The following is a 13,061-nucleotide window of genomic DNA, read 5'->3' as shown; positions in this document are numbered from 1 at the left end:
TCTATTCTATCTACCACAATTACAATCTATTATTGTGACAGCTGTGTGCATCTCACTTTTTTCCTTTTTTCCTGCCTGAGTATTTATTTCACAGAGCAGCTGAAAAGGATGTTAAAGAAATGGAGCCTTAAGTTATAATTACCTAGTGAAAGTTATTTGTTTTTTTCATGACTTACTTTCTTTTACAGTTGGGTTTGCAGAAAAAGAAATACATGCCTTATAACTATCAGCACAAGTATTTTTTCTTCAGTGAGTATCTGATTTTTTCCCTACCTCCTGCTAAGTGAAAATGAACTTTTTCAACTTTCGCAAAAAAGCTCTGGATCATCTTCAGACTCTATCTTTTCCACCATGAGCTCATGGACAGATGACATATGCATTCTATATAATGCCCAGCACAGTGCAGATCAATAACAACTCTTTGTTATTAATGATAAGATAAAGAGGAGGAGGGAAGACAGAGAGCAGAGGCAGCCACTGCAGAACATTGCAGAGAATGAGGAGGAATTCTTTCCTTTCTCAGAACTCAGTTTCCCATGAGTTTAACATACATATTTAAGGTGGAGGGAGGCATCCTGATTCTAAGTCCACATGGTCAAAAACAGACTATGCCTAAACAGTGCAAAGAGAGAAATGGCAAACAGGAGTGGGTACTGCACTTCCTTATGCAACTGCTCAATTATTTGATGCTCTATAGCCATGATGGCAAACCTATGGCATGCGTGACCGAAGTGGCAGGCAGAGCCATGTCGCCTGGCATGCATGGCATCGCCCGTTCCTCTTCTAGGTTTCTGGTGTACATACACACTCAATGATCAGATGGCCTTTTTGCATGTGGCAGTGCTGGTAACTAGAAGAGCTGGTCTTCCGTTTTCCTGTATGAGCATGTATGCTGCCCAGCTGATCGTCGTGTCTGCATGCGCATCAGAAACCCAGAAGAGTAACTGGCTGAAACCGGAAGTTCAGTAGCTGAAACCGGAAGTTCATTTTTGGGTGTGCACATGTGCCCTGGGCAACTCCTCTTCCGGGTTGTAGCCCTGACAAATGCGCCAAAAAGGTTTGCAATCACTGCTCTATGGGCACGACTGAAGACCATCCATAAATCAAATTAGAGTGGAAGAAAATTGCCATGGAAGGAAAACAGGACAATAATGGAAAGGATATTCCATTCTCTTCACCAGCAGTTACTTTTCTTTTTTAAACTATTTTATTCATAGGAGCATAAATGGGGCCTGCTGGATTGAACCCCTGGCCCATCAAGCTCAGCAGTCCATTCTCACAATAACCAACCAAGGAAATCCACTGGTTTTCCTTCAGATGGCCTTCAGAGGCTACCACACTGCCATCCAAGCTAATAGCCATTGAATCTCATGAATTCCATGACTTGGCCCATCCTTTCTTGAAGCCAGCCAAGCTAATGCCCACCATCACTAACTGCTTACAGCAGTTCAGAGGGGACCCCTGTCATAAGATTTTTTTTTAAACTGTCTCTGGTTAGATTGAGAGTTGAGTCTGAGTCTCAAGAACCACAAAAGCGTTGAACTCTGAACAAGGTTTTTTTTAAAAAAATATTTTCCTATAAGGGTTAGGTAGTTATTTTATTTTGGAAGAAACCCAAGATATAAAAGCAAAATGTGAAACTTACAAGTTTATATGTGTTTTCTATTGCCTCTACTTTACATTGTATTCTATTGCTATTTCTATATTGCTACATTAATTACAATTATTATAATGATTACAATTATTATACTCTATTATGATACCGTATTCTGTGGTATTATTATATAATCATGTTTTCTTCTTACAAACACTGTTCTCCCTTAATTCCTCTCTCTGGAATTTCTTCTCCTTTTCTTCTCTGCTATTGGCCAGCAAGTAGAGTACTACTTGCAACTTTCCTTCTTGTGCCTCTATGCTTCTTTTCCTCTGGACTATTAACCCCTCCCCCCTTTTGAAGGAAAAATGCCTTTTATTTGGATGATTCCAATAGAAGAGAATATTTGTAGCTCAGGGTAGAACTGTGGGGTCCTTGGTGCTCCCTGAGCTCACTAGTTTACTTGCAGACATTTCATTACCCAATTAGGTAACATCATCGATCCTAGAAGGTAGTGGGGTTTGTTCTCTTTATATTTACTAGTAGCTTGCCCTGTCTCTAGTTTTAGGTTTTATATTGTTGTAAGTCACCCGGAGTTGTATTTTACAAGATGGGGAGTTTTACAAGATGTCTCTTATAAATGAATACATAAACACTTGAAAGCTGCTCTCACTGGTTTTACCAGGACTTTCTTCTAAATAAACCTGAATAGATTAAGATAGTATTGTCCACTTATCACGAGGAATAATAGAGCTTCCTTTAGCTCATTCAAGTGTATTTTAGTCAGTTGGTTCTAATGGAGCCAACACAAATAGTTTGAGTGGCACAATTCAGGCAGTGTCTGCCATGTACATGTTTTGGGGTTGATTTATTTTTGATGACGAGATTCTCAAGTACAATTATGATTGTTAAATAAAATGTTAAATACAAAACATTTGAGGAGTGTGGTTGATGCTTCCTTTATGTTTAGAAAGGACAGTTAATGGCTATATGCATCTTGTTTCCTTCTGCAGCATTGCCACTGATTGTAGTGCCAACTTTTCAACTTCACTCATTGTACTTTATACTCCAACGCAAACTCTGGAGGGTGAGTACACAAATAATCCATACCAAATATTAAAATACTGAGATCCCCCCCCATGGTATGTTTCTAGGTTTAGAATTTTATTTCCTTAAGAAAGGAACCGTTTTTAGGTGGGTATAAAAATTGGCATGGGGATATTGTTAATGAGAAAGTCAAAGCCACCCAATTCCAAAGTGCTTCCAGATGACTGTTGCTGGCTATCAAAAGGCTTTTTATGAAGAAGGCATTCATTTTTTATCTGGGAAATCAAACGTGTAGAAGGCATGAAGGGGAAACTTTAGAGGTAATTGGACAATGACATCGGTTGAACTAAGAATGTACAAGAATTACAATCAAGTTTTCTTAAGTCGTGATTTTGAGGGCTTTGATTCAGAAATGATTTATGGTGGCTTGAATAAAACTATAAAGTTATGGTTCATCTTTCTTTGTAAAAAAAGATCTAGAGGGATTGGAAATGGGGTTGGACTTATTTTTTTCTAGTAAAGAAGATGGCAGAAGAGACTTTCCCAGCCTTATTTAAAGTGGGAATTTGTCGTGCACTATTGTCAAGCTTTCTCACCTGATATCACATAAACATGTCAGTTGCTGAAAATAATGTTTTTATTTTATGTTACATACACAGCAACACTGGTGCTTACAACCACACCTGGTCTCTTGTATTGATAATCACTATATAAAAAGCTTGTCTTCCCTGATTAATTAAAAAAAACCTTATAACAACATGCAAAGAAACTTCTCTCCTTCTCCATCACTTTCTGGAATGATGTGAGCTCAAAATATTGGAGTTTTTTTTAAAAAACAAGCATACTCAGTCTTGTCTAGTGAATTTTTCTATAGCTCTTTTCAATCAGTTAAATCTGTTTAAGCAGCCAGGGTAGAAAATGGTTCTGTAAAAGTGGACAGTAAACAGAGCAGAGTTTCCAGAAAATATACATCTGGATCTCAGTAAGATTCCATGTAGGGTGTCTACTTGGAGCAAGGAAAGATGCTATTCTAATGTCCGTTCCTTTTCTTCTCTTCTACAGGAAATGGCATGGACTCTGGCATATTTTATCCGATTCTTTATTTTCTTCAACCCCATATTGGGATTCAAGGGTGTTTTGGGATACTTCTTTCTTTTGAAGTACTGTTCATCTTATGTACTATTTTCATTGTGTTTCACTATTCTTTCACAGACTCTGACTGTTCTCTAGATTATCCTTTCCCAAATTTGTCCACTTCCATATGTATGGGATTCAACTCTACCATTGGCAGTAATGGCTTTGTTGGCTGGGGAATTCTGGGAGTGCCCAGGCTGTGGAAGGCTGTTCTGAACTTACCCCCTCATTTTTAGGACACCCAAACCAGTGGTGGGTTGCCCCCGGTTCTGACCGGTTCTACAGAACTGGTAGTAAAACTGGCGGGAGGCTCCGCCCACTGACCCGGATGTCATCAGAAGTGATCTGCGCATGTGCTTCTGAGCATACACAGAAAAGCATGCGCGTGCGGGAGTGAAGCGGGTGTGTGCGCGCGAGCACAATGTGAACCGGTAGTAAAAGTAGGTAGAATCCACCCCTGACCCAAACTCATTTTCTTTCTGTTGAGGACTGGTGCACATGCATTCATCACTTACTGACTGCAGCAAAGATCATTTTACAATCTGAATATGTGAATCAACCACCACATATATGCAAAGCATCAAAGAGGTTCTTTATTTTGACTGAACATTAGATGAAGTGCCACTTGGGTGTAACTCCATAAAATGAAGCAGCCCTCAGTTCTAAGTGCCATATTGAATTGCCTGCTTCAAAGGGCAGTCATTTTCCAAGGATTTGAGCACAGGGAGACAATAGGGACTAGCCAACTTTCTCCCAATAGCAACAGAGATTTTCAAAGGATACTAAATTTGCAAACAGTACTTTCTAATCGCTTTCAGAAATTGCTGATTAATTAATTCTAAGCTATTAGAATTACAAGTTTGAAAATGTTAGATAAATTTGCCTTTCATACGGAACAGAAGAAAGTTTTAATGATAAGCTTAAGAATTTAAAGAATTTAAAATAATCAACCAAAAGTTAAAAATGATTTTGATCTTAGAAAGTTACAGATGGACTAAAGGTCCAGATAAAATTGGAATATTATAACTTTTGCACTCATATTTTGGAATTAATTATAAAGTAAGTACAAACAGCTTGTCAGGGTTCCAAGTAACACCCCCAACGAAATCAAACTCCGAGGCTTGAAGTTCCTCAATGCTAACTTTTATTAGAAATGTCATATTGGCACATCTGGGAAAACCCGAATCTGAAAGCTTCTGGGTTTTCCTCACCCACAAGAGCATTCAAGACCTTGCCCACATCTCCCACATGTTCACACAGCTCCAATCAGTTCTTTCCTGAACAGAAGACATCCTCCAATTTCTCCCTTGCACAGCTGCCAGACACCATGGCCTTGAACTTCTCTTAGAGAAATTTGTTATGGCTATCTCTACTTCACTCATGCAACCCCCCCCCCCTCCCAACTCCCCACGATATGATTGTGGCAGGCCTGGATCCTCAAGGCACACAGGTAATATGGCTTCCAGGCATGACACAGCTTCTTTATGGGAAATAGACCCTGTTTTGGTTTTACAGAACATAACATAGATAAATAATTTCATGATTTCAAAAACTCGACAGAAGAGTGGAAGAAAGATTTTAAGTAGAGGAAAGATATACAGATCTGTATATGCAAGATAGTAAAAAATGTTATGAAAATAAAAACACTGAAGGAGAGTTTTGTAGAACTGAATTAGAAACTAGTAGCTATAATAAGTAATGATGCTTTAATGGAGAGACTATATTCAAAGGATGTTATCGAAGAAATGTCATTTTCAGAACAAATTTTGACAAGTTGGAGACAATATTGAAACTGGATTAATAACTGATAGGCTAAGAGAATAATTTAGAAAAGGAAGTTGCACTGGATCTTCAAAAGAAACTGGCTGAGGTTTTAAATTTTAAAAATGAAAAACAAATGACAACCAAGACAATGAACTGGATACACTTTTCCAGCTGGAATTTAAGATGAGCCTTGTTAAAACCTTGAATAATTTTGTGTGATAGGACAAAAAGAAATGAAGAGAAATAAAATATTATTGCAATATTTGAATGAGCTAAAGCAGGATTCCCCATCTGGGCCTTGAGCTGTTCGGAACTGGGCTGTGGAAGTGATAGACAAGTGTTCATGAGTGCATGCATCCCCACTTGTGTGAGCAGTGGATGAGTGTGTGCATGAGTTTGCTGGCCACTCACGCAGAACCATCTCCTCTCCTCTCCACTCCACCCCCCCACCCCCCACCCCGCTGGTTCACAAAGCCAGAAAGGTTGGGGAATTCTGAGCTAAAGATTAAGTAAAAGGAAGGAATATAAAGTTGGATTATTTGATCAATGTTAAAATAAGATAAATTATAAGGTAAGCTATCCTTTTTGGACTTTCTGCTGACACTGAACTGAAAAGGATAATGTTTTATCGATTTGTTTATAGATAAGATATGGAATGAAGAGATAAATGTTTGTGATTTTACAAAAGATGAAGAGTTATTAAATTTGTTTATACTTTGTGATGAAGGTTGGAAGTAACCTCTTTATGTATTTTTTTCTTTATTATATTCTTACTTTTCTTGCACTTTTTATTCTTTCTATTCTCTTTCATTTCTTTAAGTTGAGTTTATACAGTCTTTTAAAAATGATAAAGAGTATTGTAAAGGGCTGGAGGGAGTAGTAAGAACAACCTCACCAATTTGCCTTCCTCTAAGAGGGTCATATGTCACCATATGTCATTATATAGCTATCTGGGATATAGCCAAGCCACTCTGTAGGGATCAATTTCCATGGTATCTGGTCAACCTTCGAAATTTGTCCATTAACTCAGAAAGATTGAGGGTCCTGATCTTTGGTTTGGATCTGACTCATTGTCACCAAGGGAGTGTTAGAAATGAATTGGTTTCCATAGAAAGGCATCATTAGGTCTAGTAAATGACTTGTATTCTAAGCCTAACAAACAAATCAATAAATTTGTCCCACTATTCTACTTAACAGCTTATTTGTGTATAGTTTCACTTTGCCTCATTTGCCTGACTGTGCCTCATTTCTGTCTCTTAGTGTTCTTGAGAGTATCCTATTTACATGGATATCACAGATGAGTCATCTTCCTATGCACATTGATCATGATAAAAACATGGATTGGTTCTCTACACAGGTAACAGAGCAGTGGTGGGATTTAATATTTTTTACCAGTGGTTCTGTGGGTGTGGCTTGATGGGCATGGCATGGCTTGGTGTGCGTGGCAGGGGAAGGATACTGTAAAATCTCCATTCCCTCCCCACTCCGGGTGAAGGTTACTGCAAAATCCTCATTTCCTCCCGATCAGCTGGGACTTGGGAAGCAGAGAATAGGGGGCGGGGCCAGTCAGAGGTGGTATTTACCAGTTCTCTGAACTACTCAAAATTTCTGCTACCGGTTCTCCAGAATGGGTCGGAACCTGCTGAAACCCACCTCTGTAACAGAGATCTCAAAGATAAAATTGTTGGCTGTACATGATTAAACTTTAGCTTGTCTGTGTAATTTTATTATATGACAATAATTCACCGATCCATAATAATCCAATTACCACAGGATCAACTATAATTTGCATATGTGAAAAGTATTGTTTCACAAAATGAAAAATAAATATATTACTAGAAGTACATTTTAATTCTCTGTGTTTTCAAAACTGTACACTGAAGACTATCAGATTTGATACCAAATGAATAGAATAGAATAGAATATTTTTTTTTTATTGACCAAGTGTGATTGGACACACAAGGAATTTGTCTTGGTGCATATGCTCTCAATGTACATAAAAGAAATGAGTATTTAAACTCTATTATTAAAGTAATATAATTTAAGATTCCCAAAATTCAATATATTTGTCTAGAAATACTAGCTATACACCAATAGCTAGGTAATATAATTTAAGATTTCCAAAATTCAATATATTTGTCTAGAAATACTAGCTATACACCAATAGCTAGGTAATATAATTTAAGATTTCCAAAATTCAATATATTTGTCTAGAAATACTAGGTATACACCAATAGATACATACAAATCAACATGAATCATGGACATTTGCTTGTTCTTCCTTTGTTCACAGTATGTCTGGATTAAAACTTGTCTTTCTCTCTTCTCCCAGCTTCAGGCAACATGCAATGTGAATCAATCTTTTTTCAATGACTGGGTAACGGGGCACCTGAATTTTCAAATTGAGCACCAGTGAGTACTGATTTAGGGCAATAAGAAAGATTTTAAACTATCAGTGAGAAATTGCTTCATAGTTCAAATAAGACAAAAAGATAGTAAAGGATCACAACTTCTTTGCCTTCCTTTGTGCCTATAGTCTCTTCCCTACAATGCCTCGGCACAACTTTTGGAAGGTGGCTCCTTTGGTGAAATCCATGTGTGCCAAACACGGTATTGAATATCAATCAAAACCCCTGTTCACTGGCTTTGCTGACATTGTGCAGTAAGTATCAGACTGCAAAGACTATCAGGTCAGAAGAGGAGTTGGGGATCTAGGAAACATTCAATTTATAAAGATTAGCCAAACAGCAAATCAAATGAAGGATCTGCCTGGTTTTGCTCCTTTTTTTTTTTTATTGAAAAGTTTTATGAAAAGTACAAACATTTTCACCCCCCCCCTTCCCCCCTTAACCCCCCCCTCCCCTTCCCCCCCCTCCCTTCCCCTCCCTCCCCCCACCCCCCTCCCTAGACTTCCCAGAACGAGCACAGGGTATAGCATTCACAAACCAAAAACTAAAATGTGCTAACAAATTATTACATTTCATGTTCTCCCTAGGTCCTTAACTCCTTGTAACTCAGAAAAAACAAACATAAACTACTTAATATTATTTCATTCATAAGCTATATGAATCTTCTTATTCGAATACTTCTTCTGTATGTAATCAATCCATTTTTTCCATTCCGATATATATCTCTCATTTGAATGGTCTTTAAGGTATGATGAAATTGTTGCCATTTCCGCCAAATGCACAACTTTTAATGTCCATTCCTCAATAGTAGGTGGATCTTCCTTCTTCCAGTACTGTGCCACCAGTAACCTGGCAGCCATTATTAAGTTCAAAACCAGCTTAGTCTCTATTACAGTACAATCCGTAACTATTCCCAACAGAAAAAACTGTGGTGTAAATTTAATTTTTTTCTTCAAAATATTTTGAATAATCCACCATATTTTTATCCAAAAAGCCTTAATCTTTTTGCATGTCCACCATATATGGAAATATGTAGCATCTTCACACTCACATTGCCAACACTTGGGTTGTAAATTCGGATACATACAAGCCAGTTTTTTTGGGTCTAAATGCCATCTATAAAACATTTTGTAAAAATTCTCCCTTAAATTTTGTGCTTGTGTAAATCTTACATTTCTAACCCATATCTTTTCCCATGTTTCCATCATTATTGGTTCACCTACATTTTGTGCCCATTTTATCATACAATCCTTGACTAACTCTGTTTCTGAATCTATTTCCAGTAATGCATTGTACAACCTTTTTATGTGCATTTGACCTTCATCTCTTATTTGCTTTATCAAATTCTCATCCTGCTGCAAAATACCAATTTTTTGATCTTCTCTCCATCTGGCCAGCAGCTGTCCATATTGAAACCAAGTCTTAATAATCCCTTCTTCTTTTAGTTGTTCCATGGATTTTAACTGTAGTCTGACTCCTTCCTTATAAAGGAGTTCCTTATATGTAATCTTATCTTGCTTTTGCTCTAAATTTATGTTCTCTATCGTGTGTCTGGGTACTGTCCATATTGGTAACCTATCATTTAGTTCCTGGTTTTGCTCTTAAGGACATGGGAAAGGTGAACATGCAATGATATAGACATACTTATATACATGTGAATATGTCAACTGAACATTGTCCATTGGGTAGAGGCTTCAAAAGCGATCTGGTGTGCAAAGTATGAAATTGTTAATGAGAACAAAGGTTTTGGATGTAGATCCATTAAAAGAATAAAAATAAGCCTAATATCAGAAAGAGAAAGATGCTAGTCATTAAGTATGTGTTCCCTCACATGCATTTTTCATAAAGCTAGTATTAAATAATTAGTTATCAGTTAACATCAAAGAGCCTTCCATAGGTGGCAGCAGCACCCAGCTGTACTTGGGTGATCTTGAAAAAAGCTAAGCAGCATCTAAGTTGGTAATATTTTGATAGAAGCCATCAAGAAAAGGATGTAAGCTAGACTGTTAAGCTGCAAAAGTAACCTAGAAACAGGCAATGACAAACTATTTCCATGTTGCTTGCATGAAAATTACACACCCAGGTGGCCTCCTAAAGATAGGCAGACTCTGCCCTCTCCAACATGACTATGAAATTTGGGTGCTTGGATAAAGTGCTACTTTATGATAACCCATATAAAGCATTAATGCAAGCTAGAGATAACTGTCAAGAGATGTCAAATACTTAAAAGAAGTATCACTCACTGAGAGATTTTTGGGCCACTCTCTCTGTCCTCAATTTACTGCGCTTGAATTCACTTCTCTGCTTGAATCTGAGGCATGCTTTTTCTAAGTAGGACTTAACTCGCATGGCAATGAAGAGAATCTTATTTTCTGTTATTTTCAGTTCCTTGAAGGTTGCAGGTGAAATCTGGTTCAAAGCATATCATCTTGAACAGAAAACACAAAATCCTAAACTCTGCCTTCAACAAGAGAAGAAGGGTGAAGAGACAAGATAGATCTGAAAGGGACCTGACAGGCTTCAGGCATAGAAAACGTAAAGTAATTTGTAAATGAAACAGAATGCTGGAGAGTCTCAGCTCAACTTTTGGCATGTTTCCTAATGAATATAAGCATTGCAAGCAACACTTTTTTTTTTTCCTTTTCTGCTTCTGGGTCTTGGATGTATCATAAATAAATAAAGTTTCTTAATACTTTTCATTGAATTGCTTTGTTTCTGCTTTTTACACTTGACCTCTGTTTTGCAATGGTCATGAAAATAAACTTAATAGCTGTTGCAGTGGATTCTGGATTATGATATGAGATTAAACTGCATCAGCAGATACAAAACGCAGCTAAGAAACCAAGCCATATTTCTTCTACTTTACATTTGGAGATTCCATATTATTTACCTGAAGTTTCTCTCACCCAGGGCTTCCAATACTGGGAGAAATCGAGAAATGAAAAAGTATCTCGCACCACCAAACAAATAATATCACCAAGATGGCCATGCGCATCTATATTTTTGTGCTTTTCTTCATTCTAGGGTCTTGTTCTTGGACTGGCAGGATGACATAAATACAAGCTGAGAAATGGGGGCACGGCAAACAGTTTTGTTGATCTAAACCAGCACACAGGAGAAGCATGTGTTCCAAGTTGGTGCTGAAAATAGAAAAAGAAGCTGGTTTCATGAGAGTGCAGAGGAAGTGGTGTTTTTCGGTGTTTGCAACATGCTAATATTCCAGTACTGGACTTTGCTGTCTTCAAAAGAGTGGTCTTTGTCTTTTAAGTGTATGTGGACTGCTGAACCTAGTTCTGATGGGTTTGTTTTCCTATGTTGTGCCATGATGATTGTGTAGCATCCCTGCAGTTCTAAGTGTTGCTTGGCAAGACGGGTGACTGAGGTTTTCCAGATTATGGGAGTTTTAGGCTGCTTTGGAGGGCTGGGTAGATGGTTGAAGATTCCTAGGCGGTGGCAGCTTTGGGGCAGGCAGGGTAGCTGAAGCTTTGCAATGTAAGTTGGAAGTAAAACCTGGTCTGGATTTCAAGTGGCAAAAGAAAAAGACCCTGATGGTGCTACTTGAAAGGAGGAAGTTTATTTTCCAGAATGTCAAAATCTCTGGAAGGTAGACTACAAAATAGGGGAAGCTCTTGTAACAATATTGATAGCATTCTAAATCGGTCTCTTAATTGTTTTTCCTTGTTTATTTTTAGCTTTCTTATTGACCCGGAAAAAGAATTGATTAAATCAAGTGATGATGGGATTGCTTCCTTTAAACTATAAGTGTTATCATTAAGTTTACATAGTGTAAATTAAGTTTGATGTGGCTTTTTTACAATTTAAAATGAGTGTTTAATTAATTTTTATGTTTGACTAAGTGTAAAGGATTTTGGAGGCTGTAAATTAATAACTTTGTGGAGACCTGGGTCAGTTAAGATATGATTCCCTATACTGTATTTCTAACATAGTTATAAAATTTATAAATTCTTCCCACATGTACTGCAGCATCCCTCCAACACACAGAGAGACTGTGCCTGGCCTCCCAGGGCTTTCTCCACCACACTGAGGCACCCCATATTCCTTACATGGGACTGTCCATTTAATGACTCAAAATTCTCACTTAACGACTGCAACCAGGAGTGCCAAGACTGTGGTTATTGAGCCAAGTGGTCATTTATTTATTTTATTATTCATATTTCTATGCCGCCCATTCTCCAAGGACTCTGGGCGGCTTACACCAAAAACAATATACTAAATAGCATATTGCCCCCAACAATCTGGGTCCTCATTTTACCCACCTTGGAAGAATGGAAGGCTGAGTCAACCTTGAGCCGGTGAGATTTGATCCATTGATCTGCTGAACTAGCAGTCAGCTGAAGTAGATGCAGTACTGCACTCTAACCACTGCGCCACCTCGGTTCTTTCACATCGCATTGAACTACTGTTTCACTCAATGATCAAGATTCAGTCTCAGTTTTGTTTGTCAGGTGAGGACTGCTTAAAATAAAATAATTTTCAAGGAATTTATCTTCAAGTATACAAATCACAAAAAAGCTTGAGAAGTCAGAATTGTATAGTCAGAACTATTTCAAAATCTTTCAGTTTCCATTTCAGCTTCTATTTCAGAATCTTTCAATTCATTGAAATCTCTCCACTTTCAAAGTATCCTTTAAAAAAAATGACCATTCTAGGAAAGCAAAGTAAAGGCAAATAGAAGTAAAGATGAAAATGAGACAGAAGTAGGAAATTTGGTGGAATAACAACCTCAGTAGCTTACAAAAAAGAAAGCAGCCATACAAATTAAGTTCACTGTTTTTCACAGGCATATTTGACAGTGATATATTTCAATGTTACTATTTACTTCTCACTTCTCACATTTTTTTAAAATTTGATTTATATGCCGCCCTTCTCCGGAGACTCAGGGCGGCTTACAATGCGTTAAGCAATAGCCTTCATATTTTTGTATATTTTATACAAAGTCAGCTTATTGCCCCCACAATCTGGGTCCTCATTTTACTTACCTTAGAAAGGATGCAAGGCTGAGTCATCCTTGAGTCTGGTGAGATTTGAACTTGCAGTAATTGCAGGCAGCTGATGTTAATAACTGTTAATAACAGTACTTTAGTCTGCTGCGC

At 37.7% G+C, this 13,061-nt stretch overlaps 1 protein-coding gene across 1 annotated transcript in view; it reads left to right on the top strand.

Annotated features, from left to right (window-relative positions):
- LOC139327494 (acyl-CoA (8-3)-desaturase-like) overlaps window positions 1-10,563 on the top strand; it is a 28,704-nt gene extending 18,141 nt beyond the window's left edge. Inside the window, exons 6-12 of the mRNA XM_070957332.1 lie at window positions 189-249; window positions 2,608-2,681; window positions 3,704-3,801; window positions 6,800-6,896; window positions 7,872-7,951; window positions 8,076-8,201; window positions 10,333-10,563. Of these exons, the coding sequence (XP_070813433.1) occupies window positions 189-249; window positions 2,608-2,681; window positions 3,704-3,801; window positions 6,800-6,896; window positions 7,872-7,951; window positions 8,076-8,201; window positions 10,333-10,444 (648 nt within the window). The 3' untranslated portion in view covers window positions 10,445-10,563. The remainder of the gene's footprint in view (window positions 1-188; window positions 250-2,607; window positions 2,682-3,703; window positions 3,802-6,799; window positions 6,897-7,871; window positions 7,952-8,075; window positions 8,202-10,332) is intronic.
- Window positions 10,564-13,061: the final 2,498 nt, after the last annotated feature.

Source organism: Pituophis catenifer, unplaced genomic scaffold (genome assembly GCF_029215685.1).
Source record: "Pituophis catenifer annectens isolate HBS135680 unplaced genomic scaffold, rPitCat1.0.hap2 SCAF_1, whole genome shotgun sequence".
Classification (NCBI taxonomy): domain Eukaryota; kingdom Metazoa; phylum Chordata; class Lepidosauria; order Squamata; family Colubridae; genus Pituophis; species Pituophis catenifer.
The sequence above is the reverse complement of the archived record's forward strand: the minus strand, read 5'-3'. Positions and strand labels throughout refer to the sequence as shown.